The sequence below is a fragment of the Lagenorhynchus albirostris genome, chromosome 9, assembly GCF_949774975.1.
Source record: "Lagenorhynchus albirostris chromosome 9, mLagAlb1.1, whole genome shotgun sequence".
In the NCBI taxonomy this organism is placed as follows: domain Eukaryota; kingdom Metazoa; phylum Chordata; class Mammalia; order Artiodactyla; family Delphinidae; genus Lagenorhynchus; species Lagenorhynchus albirostris.
Window position 1 is genome coordinate 22,513,815 of NC_083103.1, and position 17,151 is coordinate 22,530,965.

Genomic DNA, 17,151 nt, shown 5'->3' on the forward strand with positions numbered 1-17,151 from the left:
TATCTGTTCAGTTAGGACTGAATCCAACATATTTAAGGCCACCTGAGTGCTAGCCACAGCCAATATGTGCACAGCAGCACCTGCTGACCCTCAGATGCACCCTCCCAGGGAAAGTTCCTAGAAAGCCATATGCAAAGCTTGCTCCAAAGCCACTGCTTGTGGAATTATCTGGTAACAGGTTATGCTTCCAATGAATGAAGCCGCAGTTACAATTCAATTCCAGCACAGTGTTCTTTGGTCTCCAATACATCCCATCTGGCACCGAAAGGTACAGTAATGACTGCACTTTCATGGTCCCATCCCCGCCTCCGAGTCTTGGCAGGGTTCGCTGTTGCTTTGAAAGGTCAGCGTAAGGAAGGGAACTAAATGGGGACGAGAGGAAGAAGGAAGGAGAGGTGCAGCCAAAACTGGAGTCTCTCAGTGGAGACACGACTTTTTCATAGCCTCAGCAAATTAGAAGTATTTCAAGCACCCTATTTCCTGTCTTGGGGTCAGTTTTCTTCACTCCATCAAAATAAACATTATAAAATATAATTTTCTTTTCCCACATCAACTGAAAGCAAAGATGCATTTTTCAAGGGCTGGAAGCCCAGCAGAAGCAGATAGGATGTGTTTTAACTAAATGAGCTTGTGTACAGAAGGTGTCCAGCACAGTATCTGGTGCAGGGTAGGGCTAGATAAATATTCGCTATTATTAAGATGACAATAGGTCAAATCCTACGTGGTGTAAGACGATACGTTGTCTATTCAAGATGCCTCTGAAATTCCTCAGGAAGACACTACAGTCTCTCAAAAGCCCAGTATGGGTCAGGTTTTCCCCCAGCACGGGCACAACGGTGTTCCTTTTAACACCAAAATCAGCAGTCAGTTTGTTTTAGCAGCTACATGGTAGAGAAAAGCATCCCCTTCAATACCAGAATCACACTCAGAGCAGAGGGATGTTTACATCGTTAAGAGAGATGCAGGCTGGCCAAGGGAACGGAGGTCCAGATTACCATCTCATGCGCACTGTGGGGGCATACCCCCATCGAGGGAATGACAGAATCATCTGTTCTGTTTAGACAGTAATAATAATACTTCTTATGATTATTTTAATAGATTATGGATACTTGAACTCACATAACTTTAGCACGTGTACAGTGTAATACCGCACAAGGTACAAATTAAACACAGCTTAATAACAACACCTTACAAAGAAATCTTTTCTAGTCTTCAGCACTCACTGAATCCACTATGTGCAGGGCACTACCTATGCTACCAGGTAGGATCTGTGTGATTTGAGAGGCCAAAAAGCTTCCTGTTCTTAGGTAGCTAATGGAGATGCCTTTCCACAACAGGCATCCTTGCTCAGAGGCTGTCACATTGACAGCAGTGGACAGCTGTTACCCATGCCCTGATGGGACTAGTTCTCTGAGAGCACCTGCAAATGAGCTTATTTTCTAAAGGGAGGTCATTGGGTATGGAAGGCGCAAAGCTGAGATTCTAAGGTAAGCTGCTCCGAGTAAGGCATTTGCCAAGAGTTGGGCTTTGTGTGTGTGTGTCCACCACCAACTCTTCCTACCCCTCATGCTTATAATATGAGAATACAATATATAGAGAGAAACGAGCTGGACTTGAACCAGCCTTCAGAGGAACAGTTCTTCTTAAGGGCAAGCAAAAATCTGCTTCAGCAAAATGCTGGGATAGGCATGGGCTGGGGGGAGCATTGTAGGTGCTGCTAAAAGCATCAGGACGAATTCCCTAACTTCCAAGTTTTAGACTTGAAAGTCCTTTTGTTGACCATCTCAGGGTACCATTAGTGAGTCTAGGATACATACACGCATAAGAAACAATATATATGGAAAATTTTTCTCAATCCCGCCTATCTAAGCTAATTTTTACTTGATTCTGCGATTACTGTTCTTCTACCACTGCCAGTGGCCGATGGCCGATGGCCCAACGCCATGTGCTTTGGTTTATAAAAATGTGACTTTGCATAAGCCTAGAAACACCTTGCCATTCACCACTGAATCAGGAGTTTAGAAATCCCCAGGCAAATGGCAAGATTAGAAACCTCTCTAAAGTTAGTGGATAATCAATAGCAGTTCACAGATTTGCATGTGAATTCAATTCACCTGGAGGGCTTGTTAAACTACAGACTGCTCGGCAGACCTCCTGGGTCGATTCCGTGGACCTGGGTACATCCGGAGCTTTGCATTCCCAAAGTGTTCCCAAGTGATGCTGATGCTGCCGGTCTGAGGATTAAACTTTGAGAACCACTGGTGAGGAGAAGACACGAGGAGGGAATTTTCTAGGTCAGGGCAATCAGAGGCTAACTCTACCCAAGACTCACCTCCCAGAGCTGCTCTCTGTACAAATTTTGGCAAAGTCCACGTAGATACACATTTTGTCTTCTCTCGTCTATGGACCTCAGGCATACGGATTTGGATGGCTCATAATTCCTTAATTTGTGGCACACTCTCACCAGTGGTCTATGCATGACCCAGTCATTCATTCATTTTTAATAACATAATAAACACCAACCAAAATAAAAGCCAGGACCTTGAAAGGAACCTGCACCTAACTTCATCTTACCTCCCATCTTTCCTGCCTCCCAGCATATGAATTAACCAGCTATCCATCTTTCTCTTGCTTTTCTTTTTTACAGTATTATTAAATTTGTAAACTGTGGTACAGTCATACAGTGAAATACTGAATAACGGTCAAAACAAATGAACTCTTCCAATAAACAATAAAATGGATGGATCACAGCAACATAATACTAAGTGAGAAAAGTAAAGATTACATATGGACGATACCTGTTTATAACATTAGAAATGTATACTTTTTAGGATGCCTTACAATTGACATGCATTTTTAAATCTTTGTATTTTTTTCTAATCACTGAAGAAATAAATACATGTTTACTGGAAAAGAGACAATGAGTAAAGAAACGTACCCAGTCAGTTTTAACAGTGGAGGATATGACCCCTCCATGTCCTTCTGGGTTTCCTAAAAAGCTCCTCTTTCCATCCCCAAATGCACCCTTCAGTTTCCATCCAACAGCTCTGAGGTTGAGAGCTCTGATAGGAATAGGCAATTCATACAAGAGGAAACAAGGCAGTAAACAAACAGCCAGGGGAAAATGTTAACTTTGCTCATAATCAGAGAAATGCAAATTAAAGCATTTGGGGAGCTATCATTCTATGACTACTAAATCAGCAAAAATGGGAAAAAGGGAACAACAGTGAATGCCTGGGATACTACTATAAACCTGACACGCGCAGATGATACTAGCAGCAATGGCAAAGTTTTAAAAATTTCCAAACAGCTGTATGACGAGGCGTAGTCATGAAGTGTGAAGGTGTCCCACTCTGCTGAATTCATCCTGAAGAAGTAACTCAATGGAAAGAAACAACCTAGGTGGCCTCCACCAATGCAACAATTTAGAAAACCACAGTAGAGCACCGAGACGGTGTGCAGTGCAGCGGGACAAATTACAATTTTGAAGAGAAAATGTATATTTGATATTTAATGCGTGAGAAATACAAAATGGTAGGTCCATTACGGTTAGAACCATGTGTACGAGGGTTTCGAGGTAAAGAGCAGAAATTAACATGGCTGTTGCATCTGAACGTGGGATGGGTGTTGTTTTCTTCAGTGTTACTGTGCTGTGGTGTCGTAATTATTTTTTTTAGAGCTTGAGGGGCTCCTACCTTGAGAACTTTCACAGCTTTCCTCGTCGCTGTTGTCTTGACAGTTATTTTGCCCATCGCAAATGAAGCTCTTGTCAATGCAGAGGCCGTTCTTGCAGTGGTAGCGGGCAGTGGAGCACAGCAAAGGGTTTGCTGCTGTGAAGGGAAACCAGAGCAGATCACCAGGGAGGTTAGCCAGTCCCCTTAGGACCCCCCAGCATCTTCTCCAGCCAGGGGTATGCCCTGCTCGGGAAGTAGCAAACTCATCTTCTAGGATGGCTGACTCAAAGCCCATCCTGGGAGACTGGTCAGGGAATGACCTGGACAGGATGAGACTTACTCTGCTCCATTCTAAAAGCTCCTTCTCCCAAGTCATCATGCTGGTGTCCTATACCAACATGGCCAGAGGGCAACGCCTCGCCCTAACTGGTCAACCGCTAGGCGGGCCAGCAGCCTCTGAGGGGCCTGGGGCAAAACCCGAATCTCCCAGGAGAGTCAAGAGTGGAATGGTCGGTAACATAAGAGACACACAGAAAAGAGCAAAGCCAGACGGAGTAGATGGGTCGGGGATCCGTGAACCTCTGCCACTGATGGAGTGATGGCACGATCTAATCCAAGGCCTATGTCGGATCCTTCTGGTTCCCTAACTATGGACCAGTCTGGTAAGTCCTCATGTTTCCTTATGGCTCACCAAGGTGAGCTCCATCTCTGCTTTGCAATCAGAGAAGCCCATTAACCCACTGGCTCAGTCTGAGCAGCTCCCTGTTGCAGGCAGTTTCAGGAACCCCCCCAAAAATGACAGAAATGGCCCTTCCCCTCAAGGAAGAAGGTCACAACCAGCTAGCATAAGGTCAGCACAAAACCACTGAACAACATGTAGGCAAATCTCCATGGAAAATCGCTATTTCTACAGCACCATTTATCTTGCTTCCTCACTCCTTGCAGTGCAATTCAAGCTCTTTCCAGGGCTCTATTTTCAATCAATAAAGCAGCAAAGTAGAAATTACTCCAGCCCCCAGTCTGCCATTTATTAGCTGTGTGATCTTGGGTAACTAACTTCACTTCTCTGAGCCTCAGTTCCTTTATCTGTGTGCAAGACTGACTCCATAATTTGCAGGGCCTAGTGCAAACTGAAAATGCAAGGTCAACTGTTCAAAAATTATTTAAAACTTCAAGAACATAAGTGCTGGGCATTAAACCAAGAGTGGTGTGCTTCTAAGCTAAGCACGGAGCCTGGGCAGATCACAGGTCCATGAAGCTAGCCCTGCTACTTACAGCATTAATTTAAGCATCACAGGAGATGACATGTGAGAAAAATGTACACAGCAGAGTCTGACATGTAGCACAGGCTCAGGAAATGTTGGACGTGCTCCCCGAGTTATGTCTGCCTCAGCCCCCCAGAGTGTGGTCCTCCCTGAAGGAGTGATATTGGTGATAACGAAGAGGGGTCATCCTGGGATCTCGGGTCACAAACTGAGCCGGCATCTGCATCATACGTGGTACGAAGAGCACCAGAGCGGGATGGCAGAGTCATCACTGAAGACGGCTATGGGATCAGGAACAAGCCAGCGCCGGCATCTCCGGATGGTCCTCACCAGCAGGATGGCAGTTGTAATTTATCTTCCCCATATGCCTCACGGAGCGATTGTTAAGATGCAGAGATCATAGCTGCAGACTGCACAGGGCCCTGGAAACCCAAAGGGCTGTGGAGTTTTTTAGTTTTTAACTGTTCAACTCAGAAAGTTTGATTTGAAAGGTCAGAGGAGGTAGAGGGATGGGGAAGCCAGTGCTCTTTGTTTTGAAGATGATGGACCAGCGTGAAGGTAAGCAAAAGGAGTCTGGCCTGAAAACGGAAGTTGTAATTATTTAAATCGCTGTGGGCCAGAGAACGGCTCCACTTGATCGTGCTGAAACCAAGGTCTGACCTCAGCCAAGACCAAAATGGGGAAACCCGAAACCAGAAGTCACATTTGGTTTCTGTCCCGGGCAGCGCTCCAAACCCTGCAGCATCCCACCACGGTGGCCTCTGGCTTCCCTGGGACCTTGTGGGTCACATCTACGCAGCCAAAGCATCAGCAACGATCAGCTCACTCGAATGGACAGCCTTGGAAAGGCACCTGAATTGCTCCAAGATGGAGCTGCTGCAAACTTATGTGAACCGTCCCAGCAGGGAAGTTGGTGCTGAACCAACCCTGCAGACGCGATGGCATCTACTGACTTCTCGTCAGTCTTAGACCCTTTCAACCTCACAAACTTTCCCAAGGAAAAGAAGTCACATATGTGTGCGTGTGCACGTGTGCATATACACGCATACCACATATATGTGTATATATGTACATATGTGTATATCCAGATCACACATATCTTCAAATGAATTAAGACTGACTATATCTTAAGACACAGCTCTACTGATAAAGAATCCACAGGGACTGAAAACCAATTTCAGTGCATAGAATGAATACATATATTTGGTATTAATGCATATAACCAAACGACTAGGACCAGAATACAGAAAGAACTCTCACAACTCAAAAGAAAAAAGACAGGGCTTCCCTGTTGGTGCAGTGGTTGAGAGTCCGCCTGCCGATGCAGGGGACACGGGTTCGTGCCCCGGTCCGGGAAGATCCCACATGCCGCAGAGCGGCTGGGCCCGTGAGCCATGGCCGCTGAGCCTGCGCGTCCGGAGCCTATGCTCCGCAATGGGAGAGGCCACAACAGTGAGAGGCCCGCGTACCGCAAAAAAAAAAAAAGAAAAAAGACAAACAACTCAACAGGAAAATAGACAAAGGACATGACAGGGCAATTCCCGTCAGAGCAATGGCAAACGCTCAATAACAACTTGAAAAGATGTTGACTATGGCCAGTAATGAAGCACCACTTTAACCGCAGCAGACTCGCCACTTAAGGTCTTAAAATCCCAGGTTGTTGGCCAGGATGGGGAGGGACAGGAAGTCTCAGAGACTACTCGTGGGAGTGCAAATTGGTAGATCCACCTTGGAGACCCACTTAGTGATACCTGGTGATATTTAAGGGGCATAGGCCCCATGGCCCAGTCATTTCACTTCCAGCTACACACTCAGGGGAGAATCCTGAACAAACAGAAATGTGTGCTGAAGCACTGCTTGTAAAATAAAAATATTAGAAATGACCCAAATGTTCACCCACAGGAGAATTAATACCATGTGCTACACTGTTAGAATTCTACAGGAGGGGATGGCTAGCTTTTACTGTACAGGGCCAGATAGTAAATACTCTAGGCTTTGCTAACGTTTGGGTCTTGCACTGTGTCTTAACTACTCAACTTTGCCATTGTGGTACAAAGCGGCCATGGACAATTCATAAACGAAGGGCAGGACTGTGCTCCAATAAAACTTGATTTACAGGTAGTAAGTACGTTTAAAGTAAGTAACTTTCAAAACAGGGCGTAGGCCAATTTGGCCCAGGGGCTATCGTTTGTCAACCCTCGCTGAACAGCAGTAAAAAATGAATGAACCAGGGCCTCCCTGGTGGCGCAGTGGTTGAGAGTCCGCCTGCCGATGCAGGGGACACGGGTTCGTGCCCCGGTCTGGGAAGATCCCACATGCCGCGGAGCGGCTGGGCTCGTGAGCCATGCCCGCTGAGCCTGCGTGTCCGGAGCTTGTGCTCCGCAACGGGGAGAGGCCACAACAGTGAGAGGCCCGCGTACCGAAAAAAAAAAATGAATGAACCAATAAACAATAAGGTCCTACTGTACAGCACAGGGAACTATATTCAATATCCTGGGATAAGCCATAATGGAAAAGAATATAAAGAAGAATGTATATATGTAGATAACTGAGTCACTTTGCTGTACAGCAGAAATTAACATTGTAAATCAACTATACTTCAATAAAAAAAAGAATACAAAATCAAAAAAAAAGAATGAACCAGGATCAAGATGGATCAATCTCACAAATACAATAGAGGGGGCGAAGTTATAGAAGATATATGCAAGTTATATAAGAATAAAAGTTACAGAAGAATATGTATAGTGTTGTACCAATTAGATGAAGTTACCCATGCAAAAGAATACTATCAATTATTGAAGATACAAAAATATATACTCGCATTGGAAGAAACAACCCTAAGTTCAGGACAAAGGATGTCTCTGGAGAGAAGGGAGAAGGATAGGGTCAGAAAGGGGTGTACTGTAGACTTATAATATTGGGTAACACTTTGTTATTTTAAAAATCTGAAGCAAATAAGGCAATATGGTAATGACTTTTTTCACTGAGATATAACTGACATACAATATTGTATTTGTTTCACGTGTACAGCAGGATGATTTGATATATGTATAAACTGCTAATGGTCACCACAGTGAGTCAACACCCATCGCCTCACATAGTTACAAAAATCTCTTGTGATGAAAACTTTTAGGATCTACTCTCTTAGCAACTTTCAAATACACAATATGGTATTATTAACCATAGTTAATATAGTTATAATATTATAATGTATTATTATTATAATATAATATAGTATTATTAACTTGTTAATATAGTTATAATAATTTAACCATAACTATAGGTAATATGATTTTTAAAACAGGCTGTTGGGAAACACAGGTGTTCACTTAATTTTATTTTTCCTTTTCAGTATGTTGGAAAGACTCCACTGAAAGTTTCTAAGCGTCTAGTCTGGCAGAGATGTCTCAGTGATCACTCACTTTCCTTTTCCTTTTCTCTTTTCCCACAAAATTCTCTCTGGCTCAGGGGCTTCCCTGGTGGCGCAGTGGTTGAGAGTTCGCGTGCCGATGCAGGGGACGCGGGTTCGTGCTCCGGTCCGGGAAGATCCCACATGCCGCGGAGCGGCTGGGCCCGTGAGCCATGGCCGCTGAGCTTGCGCGTCTGGAGCCTGTGCTCCGCAACGGGAGAGGCCACAACAGTGAGAGGCCCGCGTACCGCAAAAAAAAAAAAAAAAAAAAAAAATTCTCTCTGGCTCACAAACCCCTGTCTTTAGTATCTTTCACACTTAGGTGCCCTGTTGTTCAGAGAACACAGGTACATGCTGGTAAACAGACACACCTGGGATTCCTCCTTGTCAAGGGCTCCTCATAAATACTATGTCCCCCCACCCCCAATGCAGGGCAGAGAAACAGAGGCAGAGGATGCTAGAGGAACCGCCCCAAAACCAGCAGCAAGCCAGAAAAAGGCCTCCGAACCATCAAAACACACTTTGGGATGTTGTTGTCCTTTAGGTGCTGGGAGTGTCCTCAAGGAAGGGCCCTCCAGCCTTCCCCTCCCCCAGGTCTGTTGATTCTCCGGTTATGTAAATTCCAGCAAGGTTTGTGTTCCAGTTCCCAAGGACACGGCAAATTAGAAGAGAGAGAGGACGCCGTTGCCAACCTGCAGACAAATTGCAAGAAATAAAAGCTGACAACCATGGGAGGGGACCACAAAGCTATAAAAAGCCACCTGAAGAATTCCAAAAGCAGAGCAGCCTAAGATAGCTTCAAAAGAGACCAGAAAGTTCTAAAAGGAGCCAAAGGCAACCCTGTATTATAGCCCAGTCTAAAAACTAACATTCCTAAGAACGGCCCTGCACTGTCACCAACAGAGGAAGACTGTTGACTGAGGAAGCCAAGAGATCCCTGTTGTCACAGGCACACTCACCTACCTAGAGTAAAATCTCCCCAAAGACCCCAGACAGCTCAAGTTTTGCTATATTTCTTCCAGGACCTCTGCAGCATTTACCGGGCTTAAGCCAGATTTCAGGGTGCATGTATGGTGGACCAAACCTATAGGCTCTGCGGGGGACAGAAGTCAAGTCTTAGGGGTTTCTGTGATGCCGTGGATCCTCATCCAGGACCCTGAAACATAACTGATCAACAGACGGCCCATAAACTGACCATGAAACGCTTCCTACTCTGGGATGTTATATCTCTGCATCTTCTAGCAATATTTAATGTGCTCCACATGTATGTTTTCTTTGTCTTTCCTGAGGTTTCCCAGTCACTGAAAAAAATGTATTATTTTACTCGCTTAACTAGGAAGAGGAACATTGCATTTTATAGTATTTATTTCAGTAAGGATGGAAAACTGTCCGCAGAGTTAACTTCAAAAATTCAACTGCGACTCCAAAGTTCCCCAGCTATTATTGCCACCACAAACACAGAGATCTAAGAATCTGTTTCCCAGCCCACAGTACTCAGGAAAGAGAAGCTGTCTCTCCCTGCCCAGGGGAGGGAGGAGTGAGAAGGTTAAGCTCAGTGGTTAATTAAACTGGTGGCATTCACCTCAACCACATCTGAAGGAAAGGACCCAGGGCCCACTGCAGTCGTCCAAAAGCAACTGACCCGCTTCAAGACAGGAAATGAAGCAATCTGTCTCCAGCGGGACATAGGAAATGTCGCCTTTAATCCATTTAAAGTCTGTGAAGTCGGCCCCTCTCCCACCTCAAAGGGTTCTTGACAAAACACATCAATGAGAACCTCCTGGCCACCAGTCCCCACATCCCCCATCTGCTCCCCATCCCGCTGTGGTGCCCGCCCACTTCCTTGCCCGAGCATCCCAACCTCATGGTCTCCGTGGGTATCTTGTCTTCCCAGCCCCCGTTTCCCTGGGAACCAGGCAACTGGGGGAGATGGAGCTGCTCCGAGACTTCCTCTGTTCCAGGACACAGGATGCCTGGCCCCAAGCCTCTCTGCAAATACTCCGACCCATTAAAAGCACTGCTCCTCTGTGGCCTGGAAAATGCCGGCAGCCTGGACCTTCAGAGAAGAGGTGGCTTGTCTGTGGCCAGCTGCAAGTTCTTGCCTTCCTTTCAGAGTCCACCCACAGGACCTCTCCCAGCAGCCCTTGGCCCCCGAGACAGATCAGGGCCATGTGCAGCCGTCTTCCGTCTTCCGAGTCTGCAGGAGGGGAGGGGCCCCACTCTGGTAAAGCAGGAGGCGGCAAAGGTTCCTCAATCCCGTCTGCCTTTTCCCCAGCCTCTAAGGACCCGAAGGATCCGAACTTTCAGAACCCTTCGAGAGGCAGTGCAGTGGCAGTGGCAGACCCTGATTCATTGCTAATGGCCGTTTGTTTCCTCCTCCTTGTAAAGGCTTCCTGGGCCTGGCTACCCCCTGTCCAACCCCCCAGCCTGTCTCCCGCCAATTTCGACTTCACTGCTTCAACCACCACCCTTCTGTGGATGGCTCCCCAAATCTTCCCTCCAGCAATAATCCTCTTTCTCTTGAGGCTTCGTGGACACCTCTGCCTGAAGACCCCCTCGCCTCAAGCTCTGCATGTCTGAAACGGACATCCTTCCCTCTCTCCCCAGCCTCTCCGTCTCTTCTTGGATCCACTTCCATTAAAGGGACCACCACGTCCCAGCTCCCCGGGCTCCAGCCATGCTTGACCTTCTCCCTCTCCTCGCTCTGCACTCAGCTCAGAATCAACTGCTCCTCGTTGCGTATAAAATATAATCCTAGACTGTTAACTTTTTTCTCTTCCAGTTTTATTGAGATATGATTAACATACAGCACTGTATAAGTTTAAGGTGTACGGCACGATGATTTGATTCACATACATCATGAAATGATTATCACCATAAGTTTCGTGAACATCCATTATCTCATACAGATACAAAATTAAATAACTAGAAAAAAATTACTTTCCTTGTGATGAGAACTGTTAGGATTGACTCTCTTAACAACTTTTATATATAACGTATAGCAGCATTAATGATATGTATCATGTTGTACATTACATCCCTGGTACTTATTAACCAGACTCTTAACTTTTCACAACCTGCCCCAGCCTACCCTTCCGAGCGTACATTTTTCTGTAATGATTAGCAGTGAGGGTGAGAAGTTCACCTGGGTTCAAATTTCAGCTCTACCACTCACTAGCCACATGACATCAGGAAAATGCTTTAACTTCGTTCAGCCTCAATTTCCTTATCTGTAAAATGAAAATAAGAATAGTGCCTCTGTCTTAAGATTTTGTGAAAATTAAGATAATGCACCCGATACAAATGAACCTATTTACAAAACAGAAATAGAGTCACAGATGTAGAAAACAAACTTACAGTTACCAAGGGGGGATGGGGGGAGGGATAAATTGGGAGATTGGGATTGACATGTACACACTACTGTATATAAAATAGATAACTAATAAGGACCTACTGTATAGCACAGTGAACTCTATTTGATACTCTGTAACGACCTATATGGGAAAATAATCTAAAAAAGAGTGTTTATATGTATATGTATAACTGACTCACTTTCACTCACCTGAAACTAACACAACATTGTAAATCAACTATACTCCAATAAAAATTTTAAAAAAAAGTTAATGCACCTGAACAACTGAGAATTGCACGTGGCCCACAGCAGGTGCTCAATAAATGCTTGTAATAATAATTATCATTGGGGATACACAGTATAGTGGTTAAGAGTTCAGACCCTGGATTTATACTGCCTGGGTTGATGTTACAACTCTGTCACTTACTGTGTGACCTTAGGCAAGTTATTTAACCTTTCTATGTCTCATTTCCTTATCTACAAACAGAGAGTCATAATGTTATCAGCCTAAAATATCACACGTGTAAAGCATATAGAAATGTGCCACATACATAGTAAGTACTCAGTCACTGTCAGTCAAGCGGCTTCTTATGCTCTGCACAGTCTGCATACCTCACTGCTGAGCCCTTAGCCTTAAAGGCTCCACGGAATCGTATTGCCAACTTTTAAATGGCACCCATCTTCCTAGGTCCATCTCCTTCAGCAACTCCCACTGACGAGCCCAGAGGCTCTCCCATCAGTGGCTCCCACAGCGCTCTCCGCTGTCAACCCATATTGTATTTATTTGGGTATGACTCTGTCTGTCTCCCTTGCTTGAGGATCACCTCAACATTGCCAGGGTCCTGCATCTGCCCCATCTCTTTATCCCCTGCAGCGTCTTGCAGGGTGTCTGGCACAGAAACCGCAGAACGAGAATGAGAGTCTGAAAGAAGGTGGGAGCTGGGGTGAATGAACAATGTGCAGCCTAAATGTGCCCTCTGGGTGTACATCTGAAACCAAAGAAGAGGGCCAAGACATCCCCATGTTGAGCATATATCCTGACCGTCCGTCTTCTTCTTTAACCCTCTGTTTGATTAGCTGCTTGATCCACTCATTCCACAGATATTTAGTTTGCCTATAAATGAAGCACTCTACTAGGCACTGGGGATAAAAGAAAACCCAGTCTGTTCTTTTTTTTTTTTTTTTGCGGTACGCGGGCCTCTCCCTGTTGCGGCCTCTCCCGTCGCGGAGCACAGGCTCCGGACGCGCAGGCTCAGCGGCCATGGCTCACGGGCCCAGCCGCTCCGCGGCATGTGGGATCCTCCCGGACCGGGGCACGAACCCGTGTCCCCTGCATCGGCAGGCGGACTCTCAACCACCGCGCCACCAGGGAAGCCCCCAACCCAGTCTGTTCTTAAAGAGCTTACACTCTAGTGGGGAGACAGGCAGGTCAATGTGCACTGAAGATAAAGCATGAGAAGTGCAATTTATTCCACATGCATTTAGCCCGTGCTAAGGCTGAGCCAGACTATGCAGCTGGCACTGGGAGTACAGCTGTGAACCATGCAGCGATACCATCTCACGGCCATCATGGTGTAGCAGAGAAGGCAGAAAACAAACAAAAAGTGGTGCTAAGTGCAGAGGAGAGTGAATCAGGGGAAGGAGACAGAGTGGGAGACTGGAGAGGAGAGGAGTTATCTTTACAGGGTGTTCCGGGCAGGCCCCTGATTTGTTTGGAGGAGGCCCAAGGTGCTGTGCCAACACACAGGATGACCAGCCCAGGCTCGGCAGACCAGGAACAACTCCCTAAGGAAGCAGGTCGTACAGGAGCCTTTAAGGGGACCTTGCTGATGGAGCTTGGAAGCACAGGGCGCAAGCATCCTCCCGCCCCTCTGCTCACCCAGCCCCTCCGACGTGAGGCACAGCTCCCTGAGGCTTCCACTCATGGATCTGCTGAGGGGTGAAGAAGACATGTGGAATCTGATCTGGGTTGACATGAATAAAGCTACAGAAATACACAAGCACCAAGGGGCTCCGTGATTAAAAAATATAGACACACTGGCTGAGCAATTCAGCTCTTTAGGGGGGCAGGCAATTCATCAGCAGTGGGAGAAAAACAGTCCAGTACACAGTGGGTTTTCTGAGCACAACTATGCTGAAAACAGCAGCAGAAGATCCCACTTGAAAGAATTTTCCACCGTGGTCACCCAGACCACTCTGCCATAACTCAGTTCCTGGAAGGAGTACCTGTCCTCCCTGACGGAGGACCGGGGGAGAGCTGTGCTGCCAGCCCATCCGGGCTTCGCCGCCAGCCAAGGATGTCTGAGCCCAAGGCAGGAGGAAGAGGCCAAACACAGTAAAAAGGAGAAAGGAAGGAAGTGAAAGGGCAAAATCTCAGCACTGTGATCCTCTAGAAGGAAACACTGGTCCTTGCTTATCCTTCCTCCTGCAAAATGAATGCAAACAGTGGAAAACACATCCACAGAAATAAAGTTCTTTAAAAATATGACTCTCCAATTATTTGCTGAAGTCAAGACATCACCCAACAAAACTGCTCCTTTATCTTTTATTTCTTTTTACCATTTTATTATGGAAAATTCCAGTTACATACAAAAATAGAGACTGGCATAGGGAACCCCTGTGTTTCAATCACCTGGTTTTAATAATTACCATTACAATCCAAAAATGGGCAGAAGACTTAAACAGATATTTCTCCAAAGAAGACATACAGATGGCCAAGAGGCACAAGAAAAGATGCTGAACATCGCTAACTGTTAGAGAAATGCAGATCAAAACTACAAGGAGGTACCACCTCACACCAGTCAGAATGGCCATCATTAAAAAGTCTACAAACAACAAATGCTGGAGAGGGTGTGGAGAAAAGGGAACGCTCCTACACTGTTGGTGGGAATGTAAGTTGGTACAGTCACTGTGCAAGACAGGGTGGAGGTTCCTCAGAAAACTAAGAATAGAATTACCATATGATCCAGCATCCCCACTCCTGGGCATGTATCCAGACAAAACTATAATTCAAAAAGATACATGCACTCCTATGTTCATAGCAGCACTATTCACAATAGCCAAGACATAGAAACAACATAAATGTCCATCGACAGATAAATGGATAAAGAAGATGTGGTACATGTATACAATGGAATACTACTCAGCCATAAAAAAGAATGAAATAATGTCATTTGCAGCAACACAGATGCAACTAGAGATTATCATACTAAGTGAAGTGAGTCAGAAAGAGAAAGACAAATACCATATGATATCACTTATATGTGGAATCTAAAAATATGACACAAATGAACCTATGAAACAGAAACAAAACTATGGACATAGAGACCAGACCTGTGGTTGCCAAAGGGGAGGGCGTTGGGGGAGGGATGGAGTAGGAGGTCGGGGTTAGCAGATGTAAGCTTTTATATATGGAATGGATAAACAACAAGGTCCAACTGTATAGCACAGGGAAATATATTCAATATCCTATGATAAACCATAATGGAAAAGAATATTTAAAAAAAAAGAATGTACATATATATGTATAATGAATCACTTTGCTATTCAGCAGTAACTAACACAACAATGTAAATCAACTATACTTCAATTAAAAAAAGAAAAAAATTTATTTTCCAGTGTCTAAGCAATAAACCCATAATTAAAATGAAAAAGAATTACCAATACGCTGACATATCTGTTTCAGTCCTACCTCACCCACTATCCACCCCCCACCCCGACCCCACCCCAGAGGAAAGGCTTGAAGCACATCCTAGATACCATGTAATTTCACTTTCATATACTCCAGTATATGTTTCTCAAAGACAAGGATTTTTAAAAAATAATAAACAGAATGCCATCCTTAAACTTAAAAACTTAATAATAATGCCTTAATATTAGATATACAACCACAATTCAAGATTTCCCAACTATCTCAATTTTTTTAACAGTTGGTTTGTTTGAATCAGGGTTGAAACAAGGTCCACATATTACGTTTGGTTGGCTTGTCCCTTAGTCTCTTTGAATCTGTAGGCTCCCCCTTCTAATTTTTTTTCTTAGAATTTATTTGTGGCTGAAACTGAGTGGTGGAGAATATTCCACATTCCGGATCTGGCCGTTTATCTACCCACGGGGTCACTAACATGTTCCTCTGTCCCTGAATTTCCTATAAACTAGTGGTTAGTGTTAAGAACTGCATGTTCGTGTTCCCCCCAAATTCATATGTGGAAACACTAACCCCTAATGGATGGAATTAGGAGGTGGGGTCTTTGGGAGGTGCTTAGGGTTAGATGAGGTCATGAGGGTGATGTTCTCATGACGGGATAAGCGCCCTTATAAGATGATGATGAGGATTTCTCTCTCTGTGTGCACACACCAAGGAAGGCCATGTGAGGTTATGACCAGAGAGAGGGTCCACACCACCAACCTGACCACCCTGGTACTCTGATCCTGGACTTCCAGATCTGTGAGAAGTAAGCTGCTGTTGCGTATGCCACCCAGTGTATGGTATTTTATTATAGCAGCCTGAATTGACTAAGACAGACCAAGAGGCTCAATCAGATTCAGGTTGGATGTTTGGGGGCAGAAATACCATAGAGTGGTGATGTGTGTTCCTTTTGGGTTGTATCAGAAGGCAAATGTCTGGTTGTCTCTTTTCTTGTGATGTGCCAACTGACTTGTGGGAGGATCCAACTCCAGGTCAGATGCAGCAATCACACCACACCCTGGCTCTCCTACTGAATGCAGCTAAAGAAAACCTGGACAGAATACATGTAACAGCTATTTTTAGATTCTGAAAAGTAAATTGGAGCAGACCAACTGTGGAAGAAGACCAAAATTTGAACTAGCACTGAAATGGTGCTAAGTTTACCTTCTTTTTCCCCTCTCCAACTCCCAGGAAACTGGCAAATATCAGAGAGATCACGGAGAGGGAGGAACTTGGGAAATCAACTTCATAAAGTTGTTTTTGAACTCTGAGGCTGATTCCCAAGATGCACATGCATGGATCTGGTTCTAATCAGCAGACTAAAGATGGTAAGAACTAAACGCATAGACCACTGCCCAGGTCCCAGACTGGCCACTGGGAGGTGCAGACACAGAACAGGTCCAAGCAGCACTGCAAAAACAGTCTAAAAACAACTGTGACTACAGTCCACTGAAGGCTTTATTGCCCTTCCAGAAGGCTGTTAGGAACTTGTGGCCTGACCCAGCAGAGTCATTTGTCCACTAAAACAAAAATACAAGCCTTCTCTGTGGGATTTAAACAAAACCCAAAGTGTCATGCATAGTAATCAAAATAATCAAAATAAAATCCAAAATTACTTGTCATATGAAAAAACAGGAAAATCTCAACTCTCATGGGAAAGGCTAATCAACAGACACCAACAGCAAGATAAGGCAGATGTTGGAATTTTGTGACAGAGACTTTAAAGCAGCGATGATACAAATACTAACAAGCAATCACAAACACTC

The 17,151-nt window shown here is 45.1% G+C and overlaps 1 protein-coding gene across 2 annotated transcripts in view; it reads right to left on the reverse strand.

Annotated features, from left to right (window-relative positions):
* The window catches only part of LDLRAD3 (low density lipoprotein receptor class A domain containing 3), a 256,617-nt gene that overhangs the window by 110,526 nt on the left and 128,940 nt on the right, over positions 1 to 17,151 (reverse strand). Inside the window, exon 4 of one of the 2 annotated variants that reach the window (XM_060157729.1) lies at positions 3,696 to 3,830. The exons of the other annotated variant lie outside the window; for it this stretch is intronic. Within the exon in view, the coding sequence (XP_060013712.1) occupies positions 3,696 to 3,830 (135 nt within the window). The remainder of the gene's footprint in view (positions 1 to 3,695; positions 3,831 to 17,151) is intronic. 2 annotated transcript variants of the gene reach the window in all.